Source organism: Ranitomeya imitator, chromosome 4, assembly GCF_032444005.1.
Source record: "Ranitomeya imitator isolate aRanImi1 chromosome 4, aRanImi1.pri, whole genome shotgun sequence".
Lineage (NCBI taxonomy): Eukaryota > Metazoa > Chordata > Amphibia > Anura > Dendrobatidae > Ranitomeya > Ranitomeya imitator.
Window position 1 is genome coordinate 723,895,097 of NC_091285.1, and position 22,695 is coordinate 723,917,791.

Sequence of the window (22,695 nt, forward strand, 5' to 3'; positions counted from 1 at the left end):
ATTAAACTTTCATATATTATAGATTCATTATCCACCAACTGAAATTTGTCAGGTCTTTTATTGTTTTAATACTGATGATTTTGGCATACAACTCCTGATAACCCAAAAAACCTGTCTCAATAAATTAGCATATTTCACCCATCCAATCAAATAAAAGTGTTTTTTAATAACAAACAAAAAAACCATCAAATAATAATGTTCAGTTATGCACTCAATACTTGGTGGGGAATCCTTTGGCAGAAATGACTGCTTCAATGCGGCGTGGCATGGAGGCAATCAGCCTGTGACACTGCTGAGATGTTATGGAGGCCCAGGATGCTTCAATAGCGGCCTTAAGCTCATCCAGAGTGTTGGGTCTTGCGTCTCTCAACTTTCTCTTCACAATATCCCACAGATTCTCTATGGGGTTCAGGTCAGGAGAGTTGGCAGGCCAATTGAGCACAGTAATACCATGGTCAGTAAACCATTTACCAGTGGTTTTGGCACTGTGAGCAGGTGCCAGGTCGTGCTGAAAAATGAAATCTTCATCTCCATAAAGCATTTCAGCCGATGGAAGCATGAAGTGCTCCAAAATCTCCTGATAGCTAGCTGCATTGACCCTGCCCTTGATGAAACACAGTGGACCAACACCAGCAGCTGACATGGCACCCCACACCATCACTGACTGTGGGTACTTGACACTGGACTTCAGGCATTTTGGCATTTCCTTCTCCCCAGTCTTCCTCCAGACTCTGGCACCTTGATTTCCGAATGACATGCAAAATTTGCTTTCATCAGAAAAAAGTACTTGGGACCACTTAGCAACAGTCCAGTGCTGCTTCTCTGTAGCCCAGGTCAGGCGCCTCTGCCGCTGTTTATGGTTCAAAAGTGGCTTTACCTGGGGAATGCGGCACCTGTAGCCCATTTCCTGCACACGCCTGTGCACGGTGGCTCTGGATGTGTCCACACCAGACTCAGTCCACTGCTTCCTCAGGTTCCCCAAGGTCTGGAATCGGTCCTTCTCCACAATCTTCCTCAGGGTCCGGTCTCCTCTTCTCGTTGTACAGCGTTTTCTGCCACATTGTTTCCTTCCAACAGACTTACCATTGAGGTGCCTTGATACAGCACTCTGGGAACAGCCTATTTGTTGAGAAATTTCTTTCTGGGTCTTACCCTCTTGCTTGAGGGTGTCAATGATGGCCTTCTTGACATCTGTCAGGTCGCTAGTCTTACCCATGATGGCGGTTTTGAGTAATGAACCAGGCAGGGAGTTTATAAAAGCCTCAGGTATCTTTTGCATGTGTTTAGAGTTAATTAGTTGATTCAGAAGATTAGGGTAATAGGTCGTTTAGAGAACCTTTTCTTGATATGCTAATTTATTGAGACAGGTTTTTTGGGTTATCAGGAGTTGTATGCCAAAATCATCAGTATTAAAACAATAAAAGACCTGACAAATTTCAGTTGGTGGATAATGAATCTATACTATATGAAAGTTTAATTGTAATCATTACATTATGGTAAATAATGACATTTAACACTATATGCTAATTTTTTGAGAAGGACCTGTATATGGTAATATTATGTGATCATTATATGGCAGTATTATGTGATCATTATATGGCAGTATTATGTGATCATTATATGGCAGTATTATGTGATCATTATATGGCAGCATTATGTGATCATTATATGGAAGTATTATGTGGACACTATATGGCAGCATTATGTGATCATTATATGGCAGTATTATGAGGACACTATATGACGGCATTATGTGATCATTATATGGCAGTATTATGTGGGCACTATATGGCAGCATTATGTAATCATTATATGGAAGTATTATGTGGACACTATATGGCAGCATTATGTGATCATTATATGGCAGTATTATGAGGACACTATATGACGGCATTATGTGATCATTATATGGCAGTATTATGTGGGCACTATATGGTAATATCATGTGGACACTATATAGCAGCATTATGTGATCATTATATGACAGTATTATGTGGACACTATATGGCAGCATTATGTGATCATTATATGGCAGTATTATGTGATCATTATATGGCAGCATTATGTGATCATTATATGGCAGTATTATGTGATCATTATATGGCAGCATTATGTGATCATTATATGGCAGCATTATGTGATCATTATATGACAGTATTATGTGGACACTATATGGCAGCATTATGTGATCATTATATGGCAGTATTATGTGATCATTATATGGCAGCATTATGTGATCATTATATGACAGTATTATGTGGACACTATATGGCAGCATTATGTGATCATTATATGGCAGTATTATGTGATCATTATATGGCAGTATTATGTGATCATTATATGGCAGCATTATGTGATCATTATATGGCAGTATTATGTGATCATTATATGGCAGCATTATGTGATCATTATATGGCAGCATTATGTGATCATTATATGACAGTATTATGTGGACACTATATGGCAGCATTATGTGATCATTATATGGCAGTATTATGTGGACACTATATGGCAGCATTATGTGATCATTATATGGCAGCATTATGTGATCATTATATGACAGTATTATGTGGACACTATATGTCAGCATTATGTGATCATTATATGACAGTATTATGTGGACACCATATGGCAGCATTATGTGATCATTATATGGCAGCATTATATGATCACTATATGGCAGCATTATGTGATCATTATATGGCAGCATTATGTGATCATTATATGACAGTATTATGTGGACACTATATGGCAGCATTATGTGATCATTATATGGCAGTATTATGAGGACACTATATGACGGCATTATGTGATCATTATATGGCAGTATTATGTGGGCACTATATGGTAATATCATGTGGACACTATATAGCAGCATTATGTGATCATTATATGGCAGTATTATGTGGACACTATATGGTAATATTATGTGATCACTATATGGCAGTATTATGTGGACACTATATGGTAATATTATGTGATCATTATATGGCAGCATTATGTGATCATTATATGGCAGTATTATGTGGACACTATATGGTAATATTATGTGATCACTATATGGCAGTATTATGTGGACATTATATGGTAATATTATGTGATCATTATATGGCAGCATTATGTGATCATTATATGGCAGCATTATGTGATCATTATATGGCAGTATTATGTGATCATTATATGGCAGTATTATGTGATCATTATATGGCAGTATTATGTGATCATTATATGGCAGCATTATGTGATCATTATATGGCAGCATTATGTGATCATTATATGTCAGTATTATGTGGACACTATATGGCAGCATTATGTGATCATTATATGGCAGTATTTTGTGATCATTATATGGCAGTATTATGTGGACACTATATGGCAGCATTATGTGATCATTATATGGCAGCATTATGTGATCATTATATGACAGTATTATGTGGACACTATATGGCAGCACTATGTGATCATTATCTGGCAGTATTATGTGGACACTATATGGCAGCATTATGTGACCATTATATGGCAGCATTATGTGATCATTATATGACAGTATTATGTGGACACTATATGGCAGCATTATGTGATCATTATATGGCAGTATTATGTGGACACTATATGTCAGCATTATGTGATCATTATATGACAGTATTATGTGGACACTATATGGCAGCATTATGTGATCATTATATGGCAGTATTATGTGGACACTATATGGCAGCATTATGTGATCATTATATGGCAGCATTATATGATCACTATATGGCAGCATTATGTGATCATTATATGTCAGCATTATGTGATCATTATATGACAGTATTATGTGGACACTATATGGCAGCATTATGTGATCATTATATGGCAGTATTATGTGGACACTATATGGCAGCATTATGTGATCATTATATGGCAGCATTATATGATCACTATATGGCAGCATTATGTGATCATTATATGGCAGCATTATGTGATCATTATATGACAGTATTATGTGGACACTATATGGCAGCATTATGTGATCATTATATGGCAGCATTATGTGATCATTATATGGCAGTATTATGAGGACACTATATGACGGCATTATGTGATCATTATATGGCAGTATTATGTGGGCACTATATGGTAATATCATGTGGACACTATATAGCAGCATTATGTGATCATTATATGGCAGCATTATGTGATCATTATATGGCAGTATTATGTGGACACTATATGTCAGCATTATGTGATCATTATATGGCAGTATTATGTGGACACCATATGGCAGCATTATGTGATCATTATATGGCAGCATTATATGATCACTATATGGCAGCATTATGTGATCATTATATGTCAGCATTATGTGATCATTATATGACAGTATTATGTGGACACTATATGGCAGCATTATGTGATCATTATATGGCAGTATTATGTGGACACTATATGGCAGCATTATGTGATCATTATATGGCAGCATTATATGATCACTATATGGCAGCATTATGTGATCATTATATGGCAGCATTATGTGATCATTATATGACAGTATTATGTGGACACTATATGGCAGCATTATGTGATCATTATATGGCAGCATTATGTGATCATTATATGGCAGTATTATGAGGACACTATATGACGGCATTATGTGATCATTATATGGCAGTATTATGTGATCATTATATGGCAGTATTATGTGGACACTATATGGTAGCATGATGTGATCATTATATGGCAGCATTATGTAATCATTATATGGCAGTATTATGTGGACACTATATGTCAGCATTATGTGATCATTATATGGCAGTATTATGTGGACACTATATGGCAGCATTATGTGATCATTATATGGCAGCATTATGTGATCATTATATGGCAGCATTATATGATCACTATATGGCAGCATTATGTGATCATTATATGGCAGTATTATGTGGACACTATATGGCAGCATAATGTGATCATTATATGGCAGCATTATGTGATCATTATATGGCAGTATTATGTGGGCACTATATGGTAATATTATGTGGACACTATATAGCAGCATTATGTGATCATTATATGGCGGTATTGCTCTCACTTCCAGACTGTGCTCATCTTTCCTCTGATGACCCCTTTCTGTGATTTCTAGATTATCGAGCAGAGTTATAATGAATCCTACATCAGTCGCCGTGCTCCAGAATCCCAGAGCATCGACCCCGGACTCCTGCGTACCCTCTGGTCTCTTTCTGTCGCCATTTTCTCCATTGGTGGAATGGTGTCATCTCTCAGTGTTGGAATCGTGTCCCAGTGGCTTGGACGGTGAGTGTGAGATTGCCGAAGCTTCCCTACATAGTATCATAGAATGGTAGAGTTGGAAGGAACCTCTAGGGTCATAGGGAACTCCGGGGTCATCGTGTCCAACCCCCTGCTAATCTCTGCCTTTGTGTGAAGGCCTCCATTGAAGGAGAACTCCCCACCTCTTGTGACCGCCTGTTCCACTCATTGATCACCTTCACCCTTGTAATATCTAATCTATATTTTCAGTTTCATCCCATTGCTTCTCGTGTTTCCATCTGTAGATGAGAATAATGATGATCCCTCTACACTGTGACGGCCCTTCAGATATTTGTAGACCGCTATTAAAGGGGTGGTCCACTACTAGGAGAACCCCACACGCTTGGCCCCGATAATATAATAAAGCCTATACTCGCCTCCTGTGCCAGCTGTTCCCTCAGGGTCTCGGCACTCGCTCTCCCCGGGCTCCCGTGTGGTTATGACACATGACCCCACCGCCCAATCAGCGCTGGCGTCACTGTCCATGAAGAGAAAGTGAGAGATCGGCGGTTCCCGGACTTCCTCTTCATGTTGGATTTGTCAGGCGGAGACGGTGTCACCAGCTCTGATTGGGCGGTGGGGTCACGTGTCCGCGAGTGCTGACACTGCGAGTATAGGCTCTATTAGTTTATTGGGCGGTGGGGTCACGTGTCCCAATAGTGGAGAACTTCTCTGTCTCCTCTGTCTTCTTCTTTGCACCCTAAACATTCCCAGATCCTCCCACCGTTCCTCGTAGGACACAGTTTCCATGACTTCTGGATATGGATGGACCCCACTCCATCTTACGACCTCCATAACTGCAGGAAGCCCCCACACTGGAGTAAATACACAAAACACATTATGTTGGTTGTCAATATGGCCACAGTCAGGTGAAGTGTTCGTACATTGGGATTCTGGCGTCCTGTGATCTCCCCATCGGTCTGACGTACGGCACCCTGACAGACAGCCATAAAGGGGCGGCACGCTCGGGGGGCATCCAAGCAGAGGCAGGAAACTGTCAGGGCACCAATGACCCCATTATCCTCACTCCTGTGCTCAACCACCGTGTGATTACCTGTATAATGACATAAGGCAGGGGTGGGCAATTAATTTTGCCACGGGGCCGCATGAGAAAGTGGGATGGTTTTAGAGGGCCGGACTAATATAATTACCGTATTTTTCGGAGTATAAGACGCACCGGACCATAAGGCGCACCCCAAATTTGGGGTGAAAATTGCAGAAAAAAAGATTTTTTATAAGATGGGGGTCCGTCTTATTGTCCGAATTTACAGTATCTTACCTGAGGGCTGGCGGTGGCAGCGCAGGGTCACAGGAGGCATGGTGTCGGCAGAGGTGGGGTGATGCGGTGTGGCGTGCAGCTGAGCAGGGTCCCTTCCTGCTTAGGTGGGTGACGCCACGGCCTGGTGTCCATGGGGGTTGCAGCAGTGGTGTGGCGACGGCAGAGGTGCGGTAGGGCGTGCGTAGGGTCCCTTCCGCCGGTGAGGTGACGCAGCGGCCAGGAATGCAATGTGAGCAGCAGAACCGGGTTGAATATCGGTGGCGGCGGCCATCTTCCCGAGGCCGCGCGTGCGCAGATGGAGTGCTCTGCTTCACGGGGCTTCAGGAAAATGGCCGCGCGTGCGCAGATGGAGATTGCGGCGGCCATTTTCCTGCAGCCGAGATCTAAATCTGCAAACTCGGCTTCAGGAAAATGGCCGCCACGATCTCCATCTGCGCACGCGCGGCCTCCCGCGGCCATTTTCCTGAAGCCCCGTGAAGCAGAGCACTCCATCTGCGCACGCGCGGCCTCGGGAAGATGGCCGCCGTCACCGATAAACAGGTAATCAACCTGGCCTTCACTCCAGCCGTCAGCGGTCCTCCTCAGAAGCGGCTGGCGGCTGGCCGAGTGGTGCCGGGGGCGGCTGTCAGAAGTGACAGCTAGCTGGCGGGCCGCTTAAAATCATCAGGCAGGCCGGATGCGGCCCGCGGGCCGCATCTTGCCCAGGTCTGACATAAGGTGTCCTTACACAACTCTTTGGTCTTGGCCGTGGTGCAGAGGTTGGAGTGTGATTGAGGGTGTGGACAGGTATCTTTTATACAGGTAACAAGGTCAAACAGATGCAATTAATCCAGGTAATGAACGCAGAGTAGGAGGCTTCTTACAGAAACACTCACAGGTCCGTGAGAGGCAGAATTCTCCCTGGTTGGTCGGGATCAAATACTTATTTCATGCAATAAAACACAAATTAATTATGGAACAATCCCACAATGCGATTTTCTGGATCTTATCTTTAGATTTTGTCTCTCACAGGTGAAGTTTACCGACGATAACAATTACAGACCCTCCCACTGTACAGTCAGGAGAATAACCTGAATACACAGGATCTGTCCACCGCATGATCAGTATATAGCGGAGATGGAGACTGTACACATATCACTCATACGTAGTGGGGAATCGTCACGGATGACACCACAGAGACCCCCCAGACCCCCTAATTATGGAAGATCGCAGCCTGGGAGGTCGCACCGATCCCCTCGCTGATACCTTTTTGTCATGAACATCCCTCTGCTGCCCCCTATCGTCCGGATAATTAGGTGATTGACAGACGATGCCGCAGGCTGCTTCTAGACTAGTATATGCAGTAAATGCACCTCCGCTTCCAACACATGCGATGCATACAGTTGTGTGAATAAGTGTGCACGCCCTTCCTGACTTCTTATTCTTTTGCATGTCTGTCGCACTTAAATGTTTCCGATGACCAAACAAATGTAAAGGGAAAAATAAATCCAAATGTTAAGGGAAAAATAAATCCAAACCTCTAGGGTCCTGTGTGAGAAAGTGATTGCCCCCTAAACCTAATAACTGGTTGGGTCGCCCTTAGCAGCAACAACTGCAGTCAAGTGTTTGCAATAACTGCAATGAGGCTTTTACATCGCTCCGAAGGATTATTGGCCGCTCATCTGTGCAGGATTGTTGTAACTCAGCCACATTGGAACATGAATCGCCTTTCTAAGGTCGTGCCACAACATCTCAATCGGAATAAGGTCAGGACTTTGACTAGGCCACTCCAAAGTCTTCAGTTGTTTTCTTAAGCCGTTCAGAGTTGGACTTGCTGGTGTGTTTTGGATCATTGTCCTGCTGCATAACCCAAGTGCACTTTAGCTTGAGGTCATGATCAGATAGCCGGACATTTTCCATCATGATTTCTTGATAGACAGCAGAATTCATGGTTCCATCAAGTCTTCTTGGTCCTGAAGCAGCAAAACAGCCCTAGAACATCACATTACCACCACCATGTTTTACTGCTGGTATGATGTTTATTTCTGAAATGTTGTGCTACTTCTACACCAGATGTAATGGGACATTCACCTTCCAAAAAGTTCAACTTTTGTCTCATCTTTCCACAGAGTATTCTCCCAAAAGTCTTGGGAATCATCAAGATGTTTTCTGCAAAAACTTAGACGAGCCTTTATGTTCTTATTGCTCAGCAGTGGTTTCCGACTTGGATCTCTGTCATGCCGGCCATTTTTTGCCCAGACTCTTTCTTATGGTGGAGTCATGAACACGGACCTTAACTGATGCAAATGAGGCCTGCTGTTCTTTTGGATGTTGTTATGGGGTCTTTTGTGACTTCTTGGATTAGTTATCGCTGGGCTCTTGGGGTAATTTTGGTCTGCCGGCCACTCCTGGGAAGGTTCACCACTGTTCCATCTTTTCACATTTGTGGATAATGGCTCTCACTGTGGTTCTCTGGAGTCTTACAGCTTTAGAAATGGTTTCATAACATTTTCCAGACTGATGGCTATCAATTACTTTGTTTCTCATTTGTTCCAGAATTTCTTTGCATCACAGCGTCATGTCTAGTTTTTGAGAATCTTTTGGGCCACTTCACTTTGTCAGGCAGGTCCTATTGAAGTGATTTCTTGATTGAGAACAGGTGTGGCAGTAATCAGGCCTGGGTGTGGCTAGGGAATGTGAATCCAGATTCCCAACGAAGTAATAAACCACAGTTAATTGATGGTTTAAAGCGGGAGGTAGCAATCACTTTCTCACACATGGCCCTGTAGCCTGGGATATCATTTTTCCATTAATAATAAAGACCTTAATTTATAAACTGAATTTTGTGTTCACTTGTTTCATCTTTGTCTCATATTTACATTTGTTTGGTGATTGGAAACATTTAAAGGGAACCATGTTTGGCCGATATGAGCTATGGTCACCACCTTTCAAGGCTGATATACAGTATTCTATGATGCTGTACATCTGCCCCCAGCCCAACCTGTAAATAACTTTTATTATACTCACCTGGGGGTGGTCCGGTCCAAAGGGTGTCGCTCTTCTAGGTCCCATCTTCTTGCGATGCCGTCCTCCTTCTTGGTTTGTGCTGAGGTCCTGCCGAGGAGACTGTGCAGATGACTGTTGTGAATTCTGTGGTCGGGCTCCCTCCTGTGGTCACAAGTGGTACTTCGGCTGATTCTGTCTATGGGCTTCCGTTGGTGGATGTGAGTGGTGCTGCGGCTTCTGAGTTTCCTTCCTCAGGTGATGAGGTTGAGTCGTTAGGTGCTGCTCTATTTAACTCCACCTGGTGCTTTGATCCTGGCCTCCAGTCAATGTTCTTGTATTGGTCTTGCTTCCTCCTGGATCGTTCCTGTGGCCTGTCTGCCCTGCATAAGCTAAGTTCTGCTTGTGTTTCTTTTGGTTGCTTTATTTTCTGTCCAGCTTGCTATATTGGTTTTTCTTGCTTGCTGGAAGCTCTGAGACGCAGAGAGAGCACCTCCGTACCGTTAGTCGGTGCGGAGGGTCTTTTTGCCCCTCTGTGTGGTTGTTTGTAGGTTTTTGTGTTGACCGCAAAGCTATCTTTCCTATCCTCGGTCTATTCAGTAAGTCGGGCCTCACTTTGCTAAATCTATTTCATCTCTGTGTTTGTATTTCATCTTTACTCACAGTCATTATATGAGGGGGGCTGCCTTTTCCTTTGGGGAATTTCTCTGAGGCAAGGTAGGCTTATTTTTCTATCTTCAGGGCTAGCTAGTTTCTCAGGCTGTGCCGAGTTGCATAGGGAGCGTTAGGCGCAATCCACGGCTACCTCTAGTGTGGTGTGTTAGGATTAGGGATTGCGGTCAGCAGAGTACCCACGTCTTAGAGCTTGTCCTATGTTTTTTGGTTATTGTCAGGTCACTTTGTGTGCTCTGAACTTCAAGGTCCATTGTGGTTCTGAATTACCTGTTCATAACAGTACTGGAGGCCCAAAGTACTAATGCTTCTCAATAGAGGGAAAAAAAAAGTTCTGAGACCATTTTTTTTTCTTTGCACTGTGTTTTGCCTTTTTTTTCCCCTAGACATTTGGGTGGTTCAGGACACAGGTGTGGACATGGATATTCAGGGTCTGTCCTCTTTGATGGATAATCTCACTATAGGAGTACAGAACATTAAAGATTTAGTGGTTCAGAATCCTATGTTAGAACCTAAAATTCCTATTCCTGATTTGTTTTCTGGAGATAGAGCTAAATTTCTGAGTTTCAAAAATAATTGCAAACTGTTTCTGGCGTTGAAACCCCGCTCCTCTGGTGACCCAGTTCAACAAGTTAAGATCATTATTTCTTTATTACGTGGCGACCCTCAAGACTGGGCATTTTCCCTTGCGCCAGGAGATCCTGCATTATGTAATATTGATGCGTTTTTTCTGGCGCTCGGATTACTGTACGATGAACCTAATTCAGTGGATCAGGCAGAGAAAAATTTGCTGGCTCTGTGTCAGGGTCAGGATGAGATAGAGATTTATTGTCAGAAGTTTAGAAAGTGGTCTGTGCTCACTCAATGGAATGAATGTGCGCTGGCAGCTATTTTCAGAAAAGGTCTCTCTGAAGTCCTTAAGGATGTCATGGTGGGATTTCCTATGCCTGCTGGTCTGAATGAGTCTATGTCTTTGGCCATTCAGATCGGTCGACGCTTGCGTGAGCGTAAATCTGTGCACCATTTGGCGGTATTATCTGAGCATAAACCTGAGCCTATGCAGTGCGATAGGACTTTGACCAGAGCTGAAAGGCAAGAACACAGACGTCAGAATGGGCTGTGTTTCTACTGTGGTGATTTCACTCATGCTATCTCTGATTGTCCTAAGCGCACTAAGCGGTTCGCTAGGTCTGCCACCATTGGTACGGTACAGTCGAAATTTCTTTTGTCCGTTACTTTGATCTGCTCTTTGTCTTCCTATTCTGTCATGGCATTTGTGGATTCAGGCGCTGCTCTGAATTTGATGGACTTGGAGTATGCCAGGCGTTGTGGGTTTGTCTTGGAGCCCTTGCAGTGTCCTATTCCATTGAGAGGAATTGATGCTACGCCTTTGGCCAAGAATAAGCCTCAGTATTGGACCCAGCTGACCATGTGCATGGCTCCTGCACATCAGGAGGATATTCGCTTTTTGGTGTTGCATAATCTGCATGATGTGGTCGTGTTGGAGTTGCCATGGCTACAAGTCCATAATCCAGTATTAGATTGGAAATCAATGTCTGTGTCCAGCTGGGGTTGTCAGGGGGTGCATGGTGATGTTCCATTGCTGTCTATCTCATCATCCACCCCTTCTGAGGTCCCAGAGTTCTTGTCTGATTACCAGGATGTATTCGATGAGCCCAAGTCCAATGCCCTACCTCCGCATAGGGATTGTGATTGTGCTATCGAGTTGATTCCTGGTAGTAAGTTTCCTAAGGGTCGACTGTTTAATTTATCTGCTATGCGGAGTTACGTAAAAGAATCTTTGGAGAAGGGTCATATTCGCCCGTCGTCGTCGCCATTGGGAGCAGGGTTCTTTTTTGTGGCCAAGAAGGATGGTTCGTTGAGACCTTGTATTGATTACCGCCTTCTAAATAAAATCACGGTCAAATTTCAGTACCCCTTGCCGCTGCTATCTGATTTGTTTGCTCAGATTAAGGGGGCTAGTTGGTTCACCAAGATAGATCTTCGTGGTGCATATAATCTTGTGCGTATTAAACGGGGCGATGAATGGAAAACTGCATTTAATACACCCGAGGGCCATTTTGAGTATCTAGTAATGCCATTCGGACTTGCCAATGCTCCATCAGTGTTTCAGTCCTTTATGCATGACATCTTCCGAGAGTACCTGGATAAATTCCTGATTGTATACTTGGATGACATTTTGATCTTCTCGGATGATTGGGAGTCTCATGTGAAGCAGGTCAGAACGGTGTTCCAGGTCCTGCGTGCAAATTCTTTGTTTGTGAAGGGATCAAAGTGTCTCTTTGGTGTTCAGAAAGTTTCATTTTTGGGGTTCATTTTTTCCCCTTCTACTATCGAGATGGACCCTGTTAAGGTCCAGGCCATTTATGATTGGACTCAGCCGACATCTCTGAAGAGTCTGCAAAAGTTTCTGGGCTTTGCTAATTTTTATCGTCGCTTCATCTGTAATTTCTCTAGTATTGCTAAACCATTGACCGATTTGACCAAGAAGGGTGCTGATGTGGTCAATTGGTCTTCTGCTGCTGTGGAAGCTTTCCAAGAGTTAAAGCGTCGTTTTTCTTCTGCCCCTGTGTTGTGTCAACCAGATGTTTCGCTTCCGTTCCAGGTCGAGGTTGATGCTTCTGAAATTGGAGTAGGGGCTGTTTTGTCGCAAAGAGGTGCTGATTGCTCAGTGATGAAACCATGCGCCTTCTTTTCCAGGAAGTTTTCGCCTGCTGAGCGAAATTATGATGTTGGCAATCGAGAGTTGCTGGCCATGAAGTGGGCATTCGAGGAGTGGCGTCATTGGCTTGAAGGAGCTAAGCATCGCGTGGTGGTATTGACTGATCACAAGAACTTGACTTATCTCGAGTCTGCCAAGCGGTTGAATCCTAGACAGGCTCGTTGGTTGTTATTTTTCTCCCGTTTTGACTTTGTGGTTTCGTACCTTCCGGGCTCTAAAAATGTGAAGGCGGATGCCCTGTCTAGGAGTTTTGTGCCCGACTCTCCGGGTTTGCCTGAGCTGGCGGGTATTCTCAAAGAGGGAGTAATTGTGTCTGCCATCTCCCCTGATTTGCGGCGGGTGCTGCAAAAATTTCAGGCTAATAAACCTGATCGTTGCCCAGCGGAGAAACTGTTTGTCCCTGATAGGTGGACGAATAAAGTTATCTCTGAGGTTCATTGTTCGGTGTTGGCTGGTCATCCTGGAATCTTTGGTACCAGAGATTTAGTGGCTAGATCCTTTTGGTGGCCGTCTCTGTCGCGGGATGTGCGTTCTTTTGTGCAGTCCTGTGGGATTTGTGCTCGGGCTAAGCCCTGCTGTTCTCATGCCAGTGGGTTGCATTTGCCCTTGCCAGTCCCGAAGAGGCCTTGGACACATATCTCTATGGATTTTATTTCGGATCTCCCCGTCTCTCAAAAAATGTCGGTCATTTGGGTAGTTTGTGATCGCTTCTCTAAGATGGTCCATTTGGTACCCTTGTCTAAATTGCCTTCCTCCTCTGATTTGGTGCCGTTGTTCTTCCAGCATGTGGTTCGTTTACATGGCATTCCAGAGAATATCGTTTCTGACAGAGGTTCCCAGTTTGTTTCGAGGTTTTGGCGAGCCTTTTGTGCTAGGATGGGCATTGATTTGTCTTTTTCCTCGGCTTTCCATCCTCAGACAAATGGCCAAACTGAACGAACCAATCAGACCTTTGAAACATATCTGAAATGTTTTGTTTCTGCTGATCAGGATGACTGGGTGTCCTTTTTGCCGTTGGCTGAGTTCGCCCTTAATAATCGGGCCAGCTCGGCTACCTTGGTTTTCACTGTTTTTCTGCAATTCTGGGTTCCATCCTCATTTCTCTTCAGGGCAGGTTGAGTCTTCGGACTGTCCTGGTGTGGATACTGTGGTGGACAGGTTGCAGCGGATTTGGACTCATGTAGTGGACAATTTGACCTTGTCCCAGGAGAAGGCTCAACGTTTCGCTAATCGCAGATGCTGTGTGGATCCCCGACTTCGTGTTGGGGTTTTGGTTTTTTTGTCATCTCGTTATATTCCTATGAAGGTTTCCTCTCCTAAGTTTAAGCCTCGTTTCATTGGTCCGTATAGGATTTCTGAGGTTCTTAATCCTGTGTCTTTTCGTTTGACCCTTCCAGATTCTTTTTCCATCCATAACGTATTCCATAGGTCATTGTTGCGGAGATACGTGGCACCTATGGTTCCATCTGTTGATCCTCCTGCCCCGGTTTTGGTGGAGGGGGAGTTGGAGTATATAGTGGAGAAGATTTTGGATTCTCGTGTTTCGAGACGGAAACTCCAGTATCTGGTTAAGTGGAAGGGTTATGGTCAGGAAGATAATTCCTGGGTCTTTGCCTCTGATGTCCATGCTGCCGATCTTGTTCGTGCCTTTCATATGGCTCATCCTGGTCGGCCTGGGGGCTCTGGTGAGGGTTCGGTGACCCCTCCTCAAGGGGAGGGTACTGTTGTGAATTCTGTGGTCGGGCTCCCTCCTGTGGTCACAAGTGGTACTTCGGTTGATTCTGTCTATGGGCTTCCGTTGGTGGATGTGAGTGGTGCTGCGGCTTCTGAGTTTCCTTCCTCAGGTGATGAGGTTGAGTCGTTGCTTCCTCCTGGATCGTTCCTGTGGCCTGTCTGCTCAGCATAAGCTAAGTTCTGCTTGTGTTTCTTTTGGTTGCTTTATTTTCTGTCCTGCTTGCTATATTGGTTTTTCTTGCTTGCTGGAAGCTCTGAGACGCAGAGGGAGGACCTCCGTACCGTTAGTCGGTGCGGAGGGTCTTTTTGCCCCTCTGCGTGGTTGTTTGTAGGTTTTTGTGTTGACCGCAAAGCTATCTTTCCTATCCTCGGTCTATTCAGTAAGTCGGGCCTCACTTTGCTAAATCTATTTCATCTCTACGTTTGTCTTTTCATCTTTACTCACAGGCATTATATGTGGGGGCTGCCTTTTCCTTTGGGGAATTTCTCTGAGGCAAGGTAGGCTTATTTTTTTATCTTCAGGCCTTGCTAGTTTCTCAGGCTGTGCCGAGTTGCATAGGGAGCGTTAGGCGCAATCCACGGCTACCTCTAGTGTGGTGTGATAGGATTAGGGATTGCGGTCAGCAGAGTTCCCACGTCTCAGAGCTCGTCCTATGTTTTTTGGTTATTGTCAGGTCACTTTGTGTGCTCTGAACTTCAAGGTCCATTGTGGTTCTGAATTACCTATTCATAACAGATGACGCAGGGTCACATCATCCACACGAAGTAAGAAGGAGGACGGCATCGCAACAAGGGAGGCACCGGACCAAGACCAACAACGCCCCTCAGACCAGACCACCCCCCGAGGGAGTATAATAAAAGATATTTTTCTTTTACAGGTCGGGTTGGGGCTTACATATAGCATCATAGAATGCTGTATATCAGTCCTGAAAGGTGGTGGCCATAGCTCATATCGGCCAAACCTGGTGACAGGTTCCCTCTAAGTGTGATAAACGCGCAAAAGAATAGTAAGTCAGCACCACATCTGCTGTCAGGACAAACCGGGAACTGCAGGTTGACGATAAATGCACCCCATGCTTATTCTACTCCAGACTACCAGGGGTTAAACGAGTCTCCTTTTGTTTAGGCATCAAAGGACAGGTCCCAATAAAATGTTCCTTTTTTCCACACTGCCTTTTTTTTTGCAAATCTCCGGGGAAATGTATGATGCAGAGGCATCCCCTAACTCAGGGGTGGGCAATTAATTTTGCCATGGGGCCGCATGAGAAAGTGGGATGGTTTTAGAGGTGACAATTGCAGAAAAAAATATTTTTTATAACATGGGGGTCCGTCTTATTGTCTGAATTTACAGTATCTTACTGTAAGATTCTTACCTGAGGGCTGGCGGTGGCAGAGCACGGTCACAGGAGGCATGGTGTCGGTAGAGGTGGGGTGATGCGTTGTGTGGCGTGCACCTGAGCAGGGTCCCTTCCTGCTTAGGCGGGCGACGCCACAGCTTGGTGTCCATGGGGGGGTTGTGGAGCGCCCCCAGACACAGGGCCACAGGTTACTCGGTACCGGTCCTCTCTGTCTCAGTTCTGGGGTTGTCACGGTGGCTGGACCCGGTCCACGACCCTGCTAAGGGGCGTCCAATAAAGGTGGTACAGTCTGTCAAGGTTTCGTGACGCCACCTGTGGTGTTCGGTCAGGGTGACCGATGCTGCTGTGGGGTCCTCTGGGGTGATGGAATGGCAGCTGGATGGTATACCTTCCCACAGGTGAAGTTTGTCCCCAGGGCTTCCCAGTAAGGTGGATGGTGATGGTGTGAGGTGCAGACAATAACGAGGACACAGGGTTGCAGTCTCTTTACCTTTTTACTGAAGACTTCAGGATCCTCAATCCAGAGCACAGTTAACAGGGCTATCAGAAACCGGCCGGTCCGATGGGCACATCCAGAGTTCCCTTTGCAGGTGGAAATCGTTGCCTACCAGTAGCGCCTGTGTGTTGTAGTCCTACCCTGCTGAGCATTCGGAATAGTCCTCACAACTGCTGTTCTCGTTCGTTCTTTCTAATTCTCTCTCTCTTGTTCCAGATGTTACTAGTTTCTCGTCCCCCAGGTATGTTATGGCTAGGACGCACCCGTATGACCGGAAGGCTCGCAGCTCTTCCGGGACCCTAGAGACGCCCCTCTCCACGCGTTGCCCCCTATGTCTGCGTAGGAAATTTAAGGTAGACAGCCAACCTATAATTAACTGTCCTGCGGAGTTCGAAGTAAGGCCTAGAGTCAGTTACTTCCTCGGTGTTCCGGCCACCGGCTACGCGCCACAGTAGGATGTTGCTGTTCTCGGGGCACGACTCCTAGTGGTTCTCCTTTGTGCTTGATCTCGTTTCTCACTGTTCCACAATATCCTTCGCTTCGTGTCTCTTTCTTAGGATACCGCTGCAAGGTAGTGCAGGCGCGGTTCCGTAACATTCTGTTCTGTTCGCTAGGCTCCTGCCAGGTTCCCACGCCTGACAGGGACCCCCCTGAATCTTCTCCCTGCAACACCCCCTGCCACGGGATGTTGCCTGAATCCAACCCAGTCAGCTTCTGACTAACTTCCTATCCAACCCCTAGTTTTACCAGTGTGAGGAGTGGCCCAATAAATAAAGCCTTTTTCTCCCCCTAGTGGCCGGAGTGTGAAGTGTAATGTGTGCTGGTGATACCTGGTCAGTAGAATTCCTTCAGTGCCATCAGACGTACCATCACTCCCCTTAGTGGCAGAGCGTCATACTGCAACGACCAGATTCCTGGGGCGCTGCACTCCCCCCCCCCCCCCGGTTAAATCCAGTACTCCTGGACTGGGAAGAAGAACAACAATATAATACAGCAAAAGACATACAAAATTTTGGAATGCTTGAAACAAGTAAATATAACAAAGCTTCCCTTTATGGGAGGTAAGGACACTTGAACGTTACAAACAAAAACAATGTTAAATATTTTTAAATAACATTTTGACTATAAATAACTTCTGGTACCCTTCCGGGTATTCTACTAAGTGCAAATTCTGAACAATAATTTAACTTTTCCTTTAAGGGCGTATAAGCTGAACCCACTAAAGGCCTACTATAAAGTACTACAATGCAAACTCAACTTTTCTTCTCTTGCTAACTTCACCAATGCAGGACCGCCTAGCTCCTGGACCGGGCCTACTGTCATTGTCTTTCTATCAGCAACCAACTATCGTTCTACAGTTCTCAGGAGGACTCTCTCTCTTACCCCTACGGGTTCACTTTCAATCTTTCCTGTCCTCAATCTCTAGTAGCATTATCAAACTTTTCTGAATCACAACATTATTAACATTTCAACTTTTCTTAAGGCAACATTATAACTTCAGTGCAACATGTGAACATTCCCTTTAAGAGGGAACCAAGTCTCTTTGAGGTAGTGCAGATTCTCTCTGCCTGCAAGTCTAATGAAAGCAAGACCTTCTGCGTCATGTCCAAAAGCAGTATCTTCGCAAAGTCTTCTTTCGATGTAAAACCAGTAGGGGGCGCCTTTAATAAGGCGCGAACTATATACAACACAGTTTTGGAATCATTGACTGTTCATGATCCGGCAGTCTTTGGAAACAATGATGAACAAACAAAAAGAAGAGGGATCCCGGGTAAACAAAGGGATCCCTAGAGTTAACTATGTACATTTTCAGGTTTTCGAGGTTTATTGCTGCTCTGGTGGCCTCTGCCAGGGCCTAACCGGACAGGCAGGCCTCGGGGGTCTGGGAAGCCTTAAATCACGGTCTATTTCTGGCAGTGCGGGAGTCCAGTGAACGATCCGAGGAACAGCAGCAGCGGCTGCCGCTGCTTCAGCCAGTTCTTCCTCCAAGGACTTGGCAGCAACCAGGACGAAGGTACAGCGCTGGATATCCCAAGCCCACCAGCCGTGGCCCTTCTGGTATCTGCGGTAGCTTACCGCATCCCCCGGCAGCAGGACAGGACCCTTACTGTCGCCCCGCAGGCCAGCCTCCACCACCTCCCGGGTGATATGGACCCTTATTGTCGATCCTATTTCCTGGACAAAGCCACTTCCTCCCTGGGGCTGGTAAACGATCACCACTCCCCATTTCGGCAATGACCCATGCAGCAGCTCACCGCGGGCCTCCCGTTCCACGTCCCTGGCATACTCAGCTATGAGGTAACATAGTAACATAGTAACATAGTTAGTAAGGCCGAAAAAAGACATTTGTCCATCCAGTTCAGCCTATATTCCATCATAATAAATACCCAGATCTACGTCCTTCTACAGAACCTAATAATTGTATGATACAATATTGTTCTGCTCCAGGAAGACATCCAGGCCTCTCTTGAACCCCTCGACTGAGTTCGCCATCACCACCTCCTCAGGCAAGCAATTCCAGATTCTCACTGCCCTAACAGTAAAGAATCCTCTTCTATGTTGGTGGAAAAACCTTCTCTCCTCCAGACGCAAAGAATGCCCCCTTGTGCCCGTCACCTTCCTTGGTGTAACCAGATCCTCAGCGAGATATTTGTATTGTCCCCTTATATACTTATACATGGTTATTAGATCGCCCCTCAGTCGTCTTTTTTCTAGACTAAATAATCCTAATTTCGCTAATCTATCTGGGTATTGTAGTTCTCCCATCCCCTTTATTAATTTTGTTGCCCTCCTTTGTACTCTCTCTAGTTCCATTATATCCTTCCTGAGCACTGGTGCCCAAAACTGGACACAGTACTCCATGTGCGGTCTAACTAGGGATTTGTACAGAGGCAGTATAATGCTCTCATCATGTGTATCCAGACCTCTTTTAATGCACCCCATGATCCTGTTTGCCTTGGCAGCTGCTGCCTGGCACTGGCTGCTCCAGGTAAGTTTATCATTAACTAGGATCCCCAAGTCCTTCTCCCTGTCAGATTTACCCAGTGGTTTCCCATTCAGTGTGTAATGGTGACATTGATTCCTTCTTCCCATGTGTATAACCTTACATTTATCATTGTTAAACCTCATCTGCCACCTTTCAGCCCAAGTTTCCAACTTATCCAGATCCATCTGTAGCAGAATACTATCTTCTCTTGTATTAACTGCTTTACATAGTTTTGTATCATCTGCAAATATCGATATTTTACTGTGTAAACCTTCTACCAGATCATTAATGAATATGTTGAAGAGAACAGGTCCCAATACTGACCCCTGCGGTACCCCACTGGTCACAGCGACCCAGTTAGAGACTATACCATTTATAACCACCCTCTGCTTTCTATCACTAAGCCAGTTACTAACCCATTTACACACATGTTCCCCCAGACCAAGCATTCTCATTTTGTGTACCAACCTCTTGTGCGGCACGGTATCAAACGCTTTGGAAAAATCGAGATATACCACGTCCAATGACTCACCGTGGTCCAGCCTATAGCTTACCTCTTCATAAAAACTGATTAGATTGGTTTGACAGGAGCGATTTCTCATAAACCCATGCTGATATGGAGTTAAACAGTTATTCTCATTGAGATAATCCAGAATAACATCCCTCAGAAACCCTTCAAATATTTTACCAACAATAGAGGTTAGACTTACTGGCCTATAATTTCCAGGTTCACTTTTAGAGCCCTTTTTGAATATTGGCACCACATTTGCTATGCGCCAGTCCTGCGGAACAGACCCTGTCGCTATAGAGTCACTAAAAATAAGAAATAATGGTTTATCTATTACATTACTTAGTTCTCTTAGTACTCGTGGGTGTATGCCATCCGGACCCGGAGATTTATCTATTTTAATCTTATTTAGCCGGTTTCGCACCTCTTCTTGGGTTAGATTGGTGACCCTTAATATAGGGTTTTCATTGTTTCTTGGGATTTCACCTAGCATTTCATTTTCCACCGTGAATACCGTGGAAAAGAAGGTGTTTAATATGTTAGCTTTTTCCTCGTCATCTACAACCATTCTTTCCTCACTATTTTTTAAGGGGCCTACATTTTCAGTTTTTATTCTTTTACTATTGATATAGTTGAAGAACAGTTTGGGATTAGTTTTACTCTCCTTAGCAATGTGCTTCTCTGTTTCCTTTTTGGCAGCTTTAATTAGTTTTTTAGATAAAGTATTTTTCTCCCTATAGTTTTTTAGAGCTTCAATGGTGCCATCCTGCTTTAGTAGTGCAAATGCTTTCTTTTTACTGTTAATTGCCTGTCTTACTTCTTTGTTTAGCCACATTGGGTTTTTCCTATTTCTAGTCCTTTTATTCCCACAAGGTATAAACCGCTTACACTGCCTATTTAGGATGTTCTTAAACATTTCCCATTTATTATCTGTATTCTCATTTCTGAGGATATTGTCCCAGTCTACCAGATTAAAGGCATCTCTAAGCTGTTCAAACTTTGCCTTCCTAAAGTTCAGTGTTTTTGTGACTCCCTGACAAGTCCCCCTAGTGAAAGACAGGTGAAACTGTACAATATTGTGGTCGCTATTTCCTAAATGCCCAACCACCTGCAGATTTGTTATTCTGTCAGGTCTATTAGATAGTATTAGGTCTAAAAGTGCTGCTCCTCTGGTTGGATTCTGCACCAATTGTGAAAGATAATTTTTCTTGGTTATTAGCAGAAACCTGTTGCCTTTATGGGTTTCACAGGTTTCTGTTTCCCAGTTAATATCCGGGTAGTTAAAGTCCCCCATAACCAGGACCTCATTATGGGTTGCAGCTTCATCTATCTGCTTTAGAAGTAGACTTTCCATGCTTTCTGTTATATTTGGGGGTTTGTAACAGATCCCAATGAGAATTTTGTTACCATTTTTCCCTCCATGAATTTCAACCCATATGGACTCGACATCCTCATTCCCTTCGCTAATATCCTCCCTTAAAGTGGACTTTAGACAAGACTTTACATAGAGACAAACCCCTCCTCCTCTCCGATTTTTACGATCCTTTCTAAACAGACTGTAACCCTGTAAGTTAACTGCCCAGTTATAGCTTTCATCTAACCATGTCTCGGTTATTCCCACTATGTCAAAGTTACCTGTAGATATTTCTGCTTCTAGTTCTTCCATCTTGTTTGTCAGGCTTCTGGCGTTTGCGAGCATGCAGTTTAGAGGATTTTGTTTTGTTCCAATCTCCTCACTGTGGATTGTTTTAGAAATGTTCTTACCTCCCTTCTGAGTATGTTTTTCTGGGTCGTCTTTGTTCGAGTCTAATGTTTTTCTTCCCGTCCCCTCTTCTTCTAGTTTAACGCCCTCCTGATGAGTGTAGCGAGTCTTCTGGCGAATGTGTGTTTCCCAGGTTTGTTGAGGTGTAGTCCGTCTCTGGCGAGGAGTCCATCATACCAGTAATTCACAGGTGCTTCCGATAATCCCCCCAGGGGAAGGAGCCGATGTCCCACTCACGCGTTTCCGGGTCGAATGATGCGGACTCCGGAACTCCACCAACCGCATCGGTAGTCGAGTCATAAGTCGGCGGAACACCGATCCCCGATCGGCCAGGGTACCGAGCTCGCTCACAGGTGGGGTCTCTGGCAGCTCCACGCCATTCCACAGGGGCGGCCACCTGGTCTGGTGCAGGCAGCGGGGGCTCCGCGGACAGCTCCCAGGACTCGATCTTCTCCAGCAGTGGCATGCCGGTAAAATCCTCCGGTGAAGGGGATCTAGACTGGGCCATCCTCCTCCGTAAGCCTCCCCGGCTTTCCAGCTCCACTCCGTCTGGGTCATAGTTTCGTTTCTTCGGCCTCCGCCCGCCATAAAGAATCAGGAGGCGGATCTCATTTGCTGTCGGACACGCCCTCAGAACGCAACAATACTTAGACTGGGCGGCCATTATCTTTCGCGCTCTGCAGCTTGTTCACGCCCACAACTCCACGCCCTTCTTCTTCTCCTGCGCTCCTCGTGGCGCTGTAATGGCGGCGGTTTTGGCGGGAATCTTGCGGTAAACAGCAATACACAGTCTTTGCAATAAATCACGGTTCAAGCACAATTCAACCACAGTTCCAAGGCACACATGACCCAATTCTTCAGGCTTAAG

General features: G+C 44.9%; 1 protein-coding gene across 1 annotated transcript in view; it reads left to right on the forward strand.

The window, feature by feature from the left end:
* SLC2A4 (solute carrier family 2 member 4) overlaps window positions 1-22,695 on the forward strand; it is a 241,825-nt gene that overhangs the window by 91,644 nt on the left and 127,486 nt on the right. Inside the window, exon 3 of the mRNA XM_069767638.1 lies at window positions 5,123-5,292. Coding sequence (XP_069623739.1) covers window positions 5,123-5,292 — 170 coding nt within the window. The remainder of the gene's footprint in view (window positions 1-5,122; window positions 5,293-22,695) is intronic.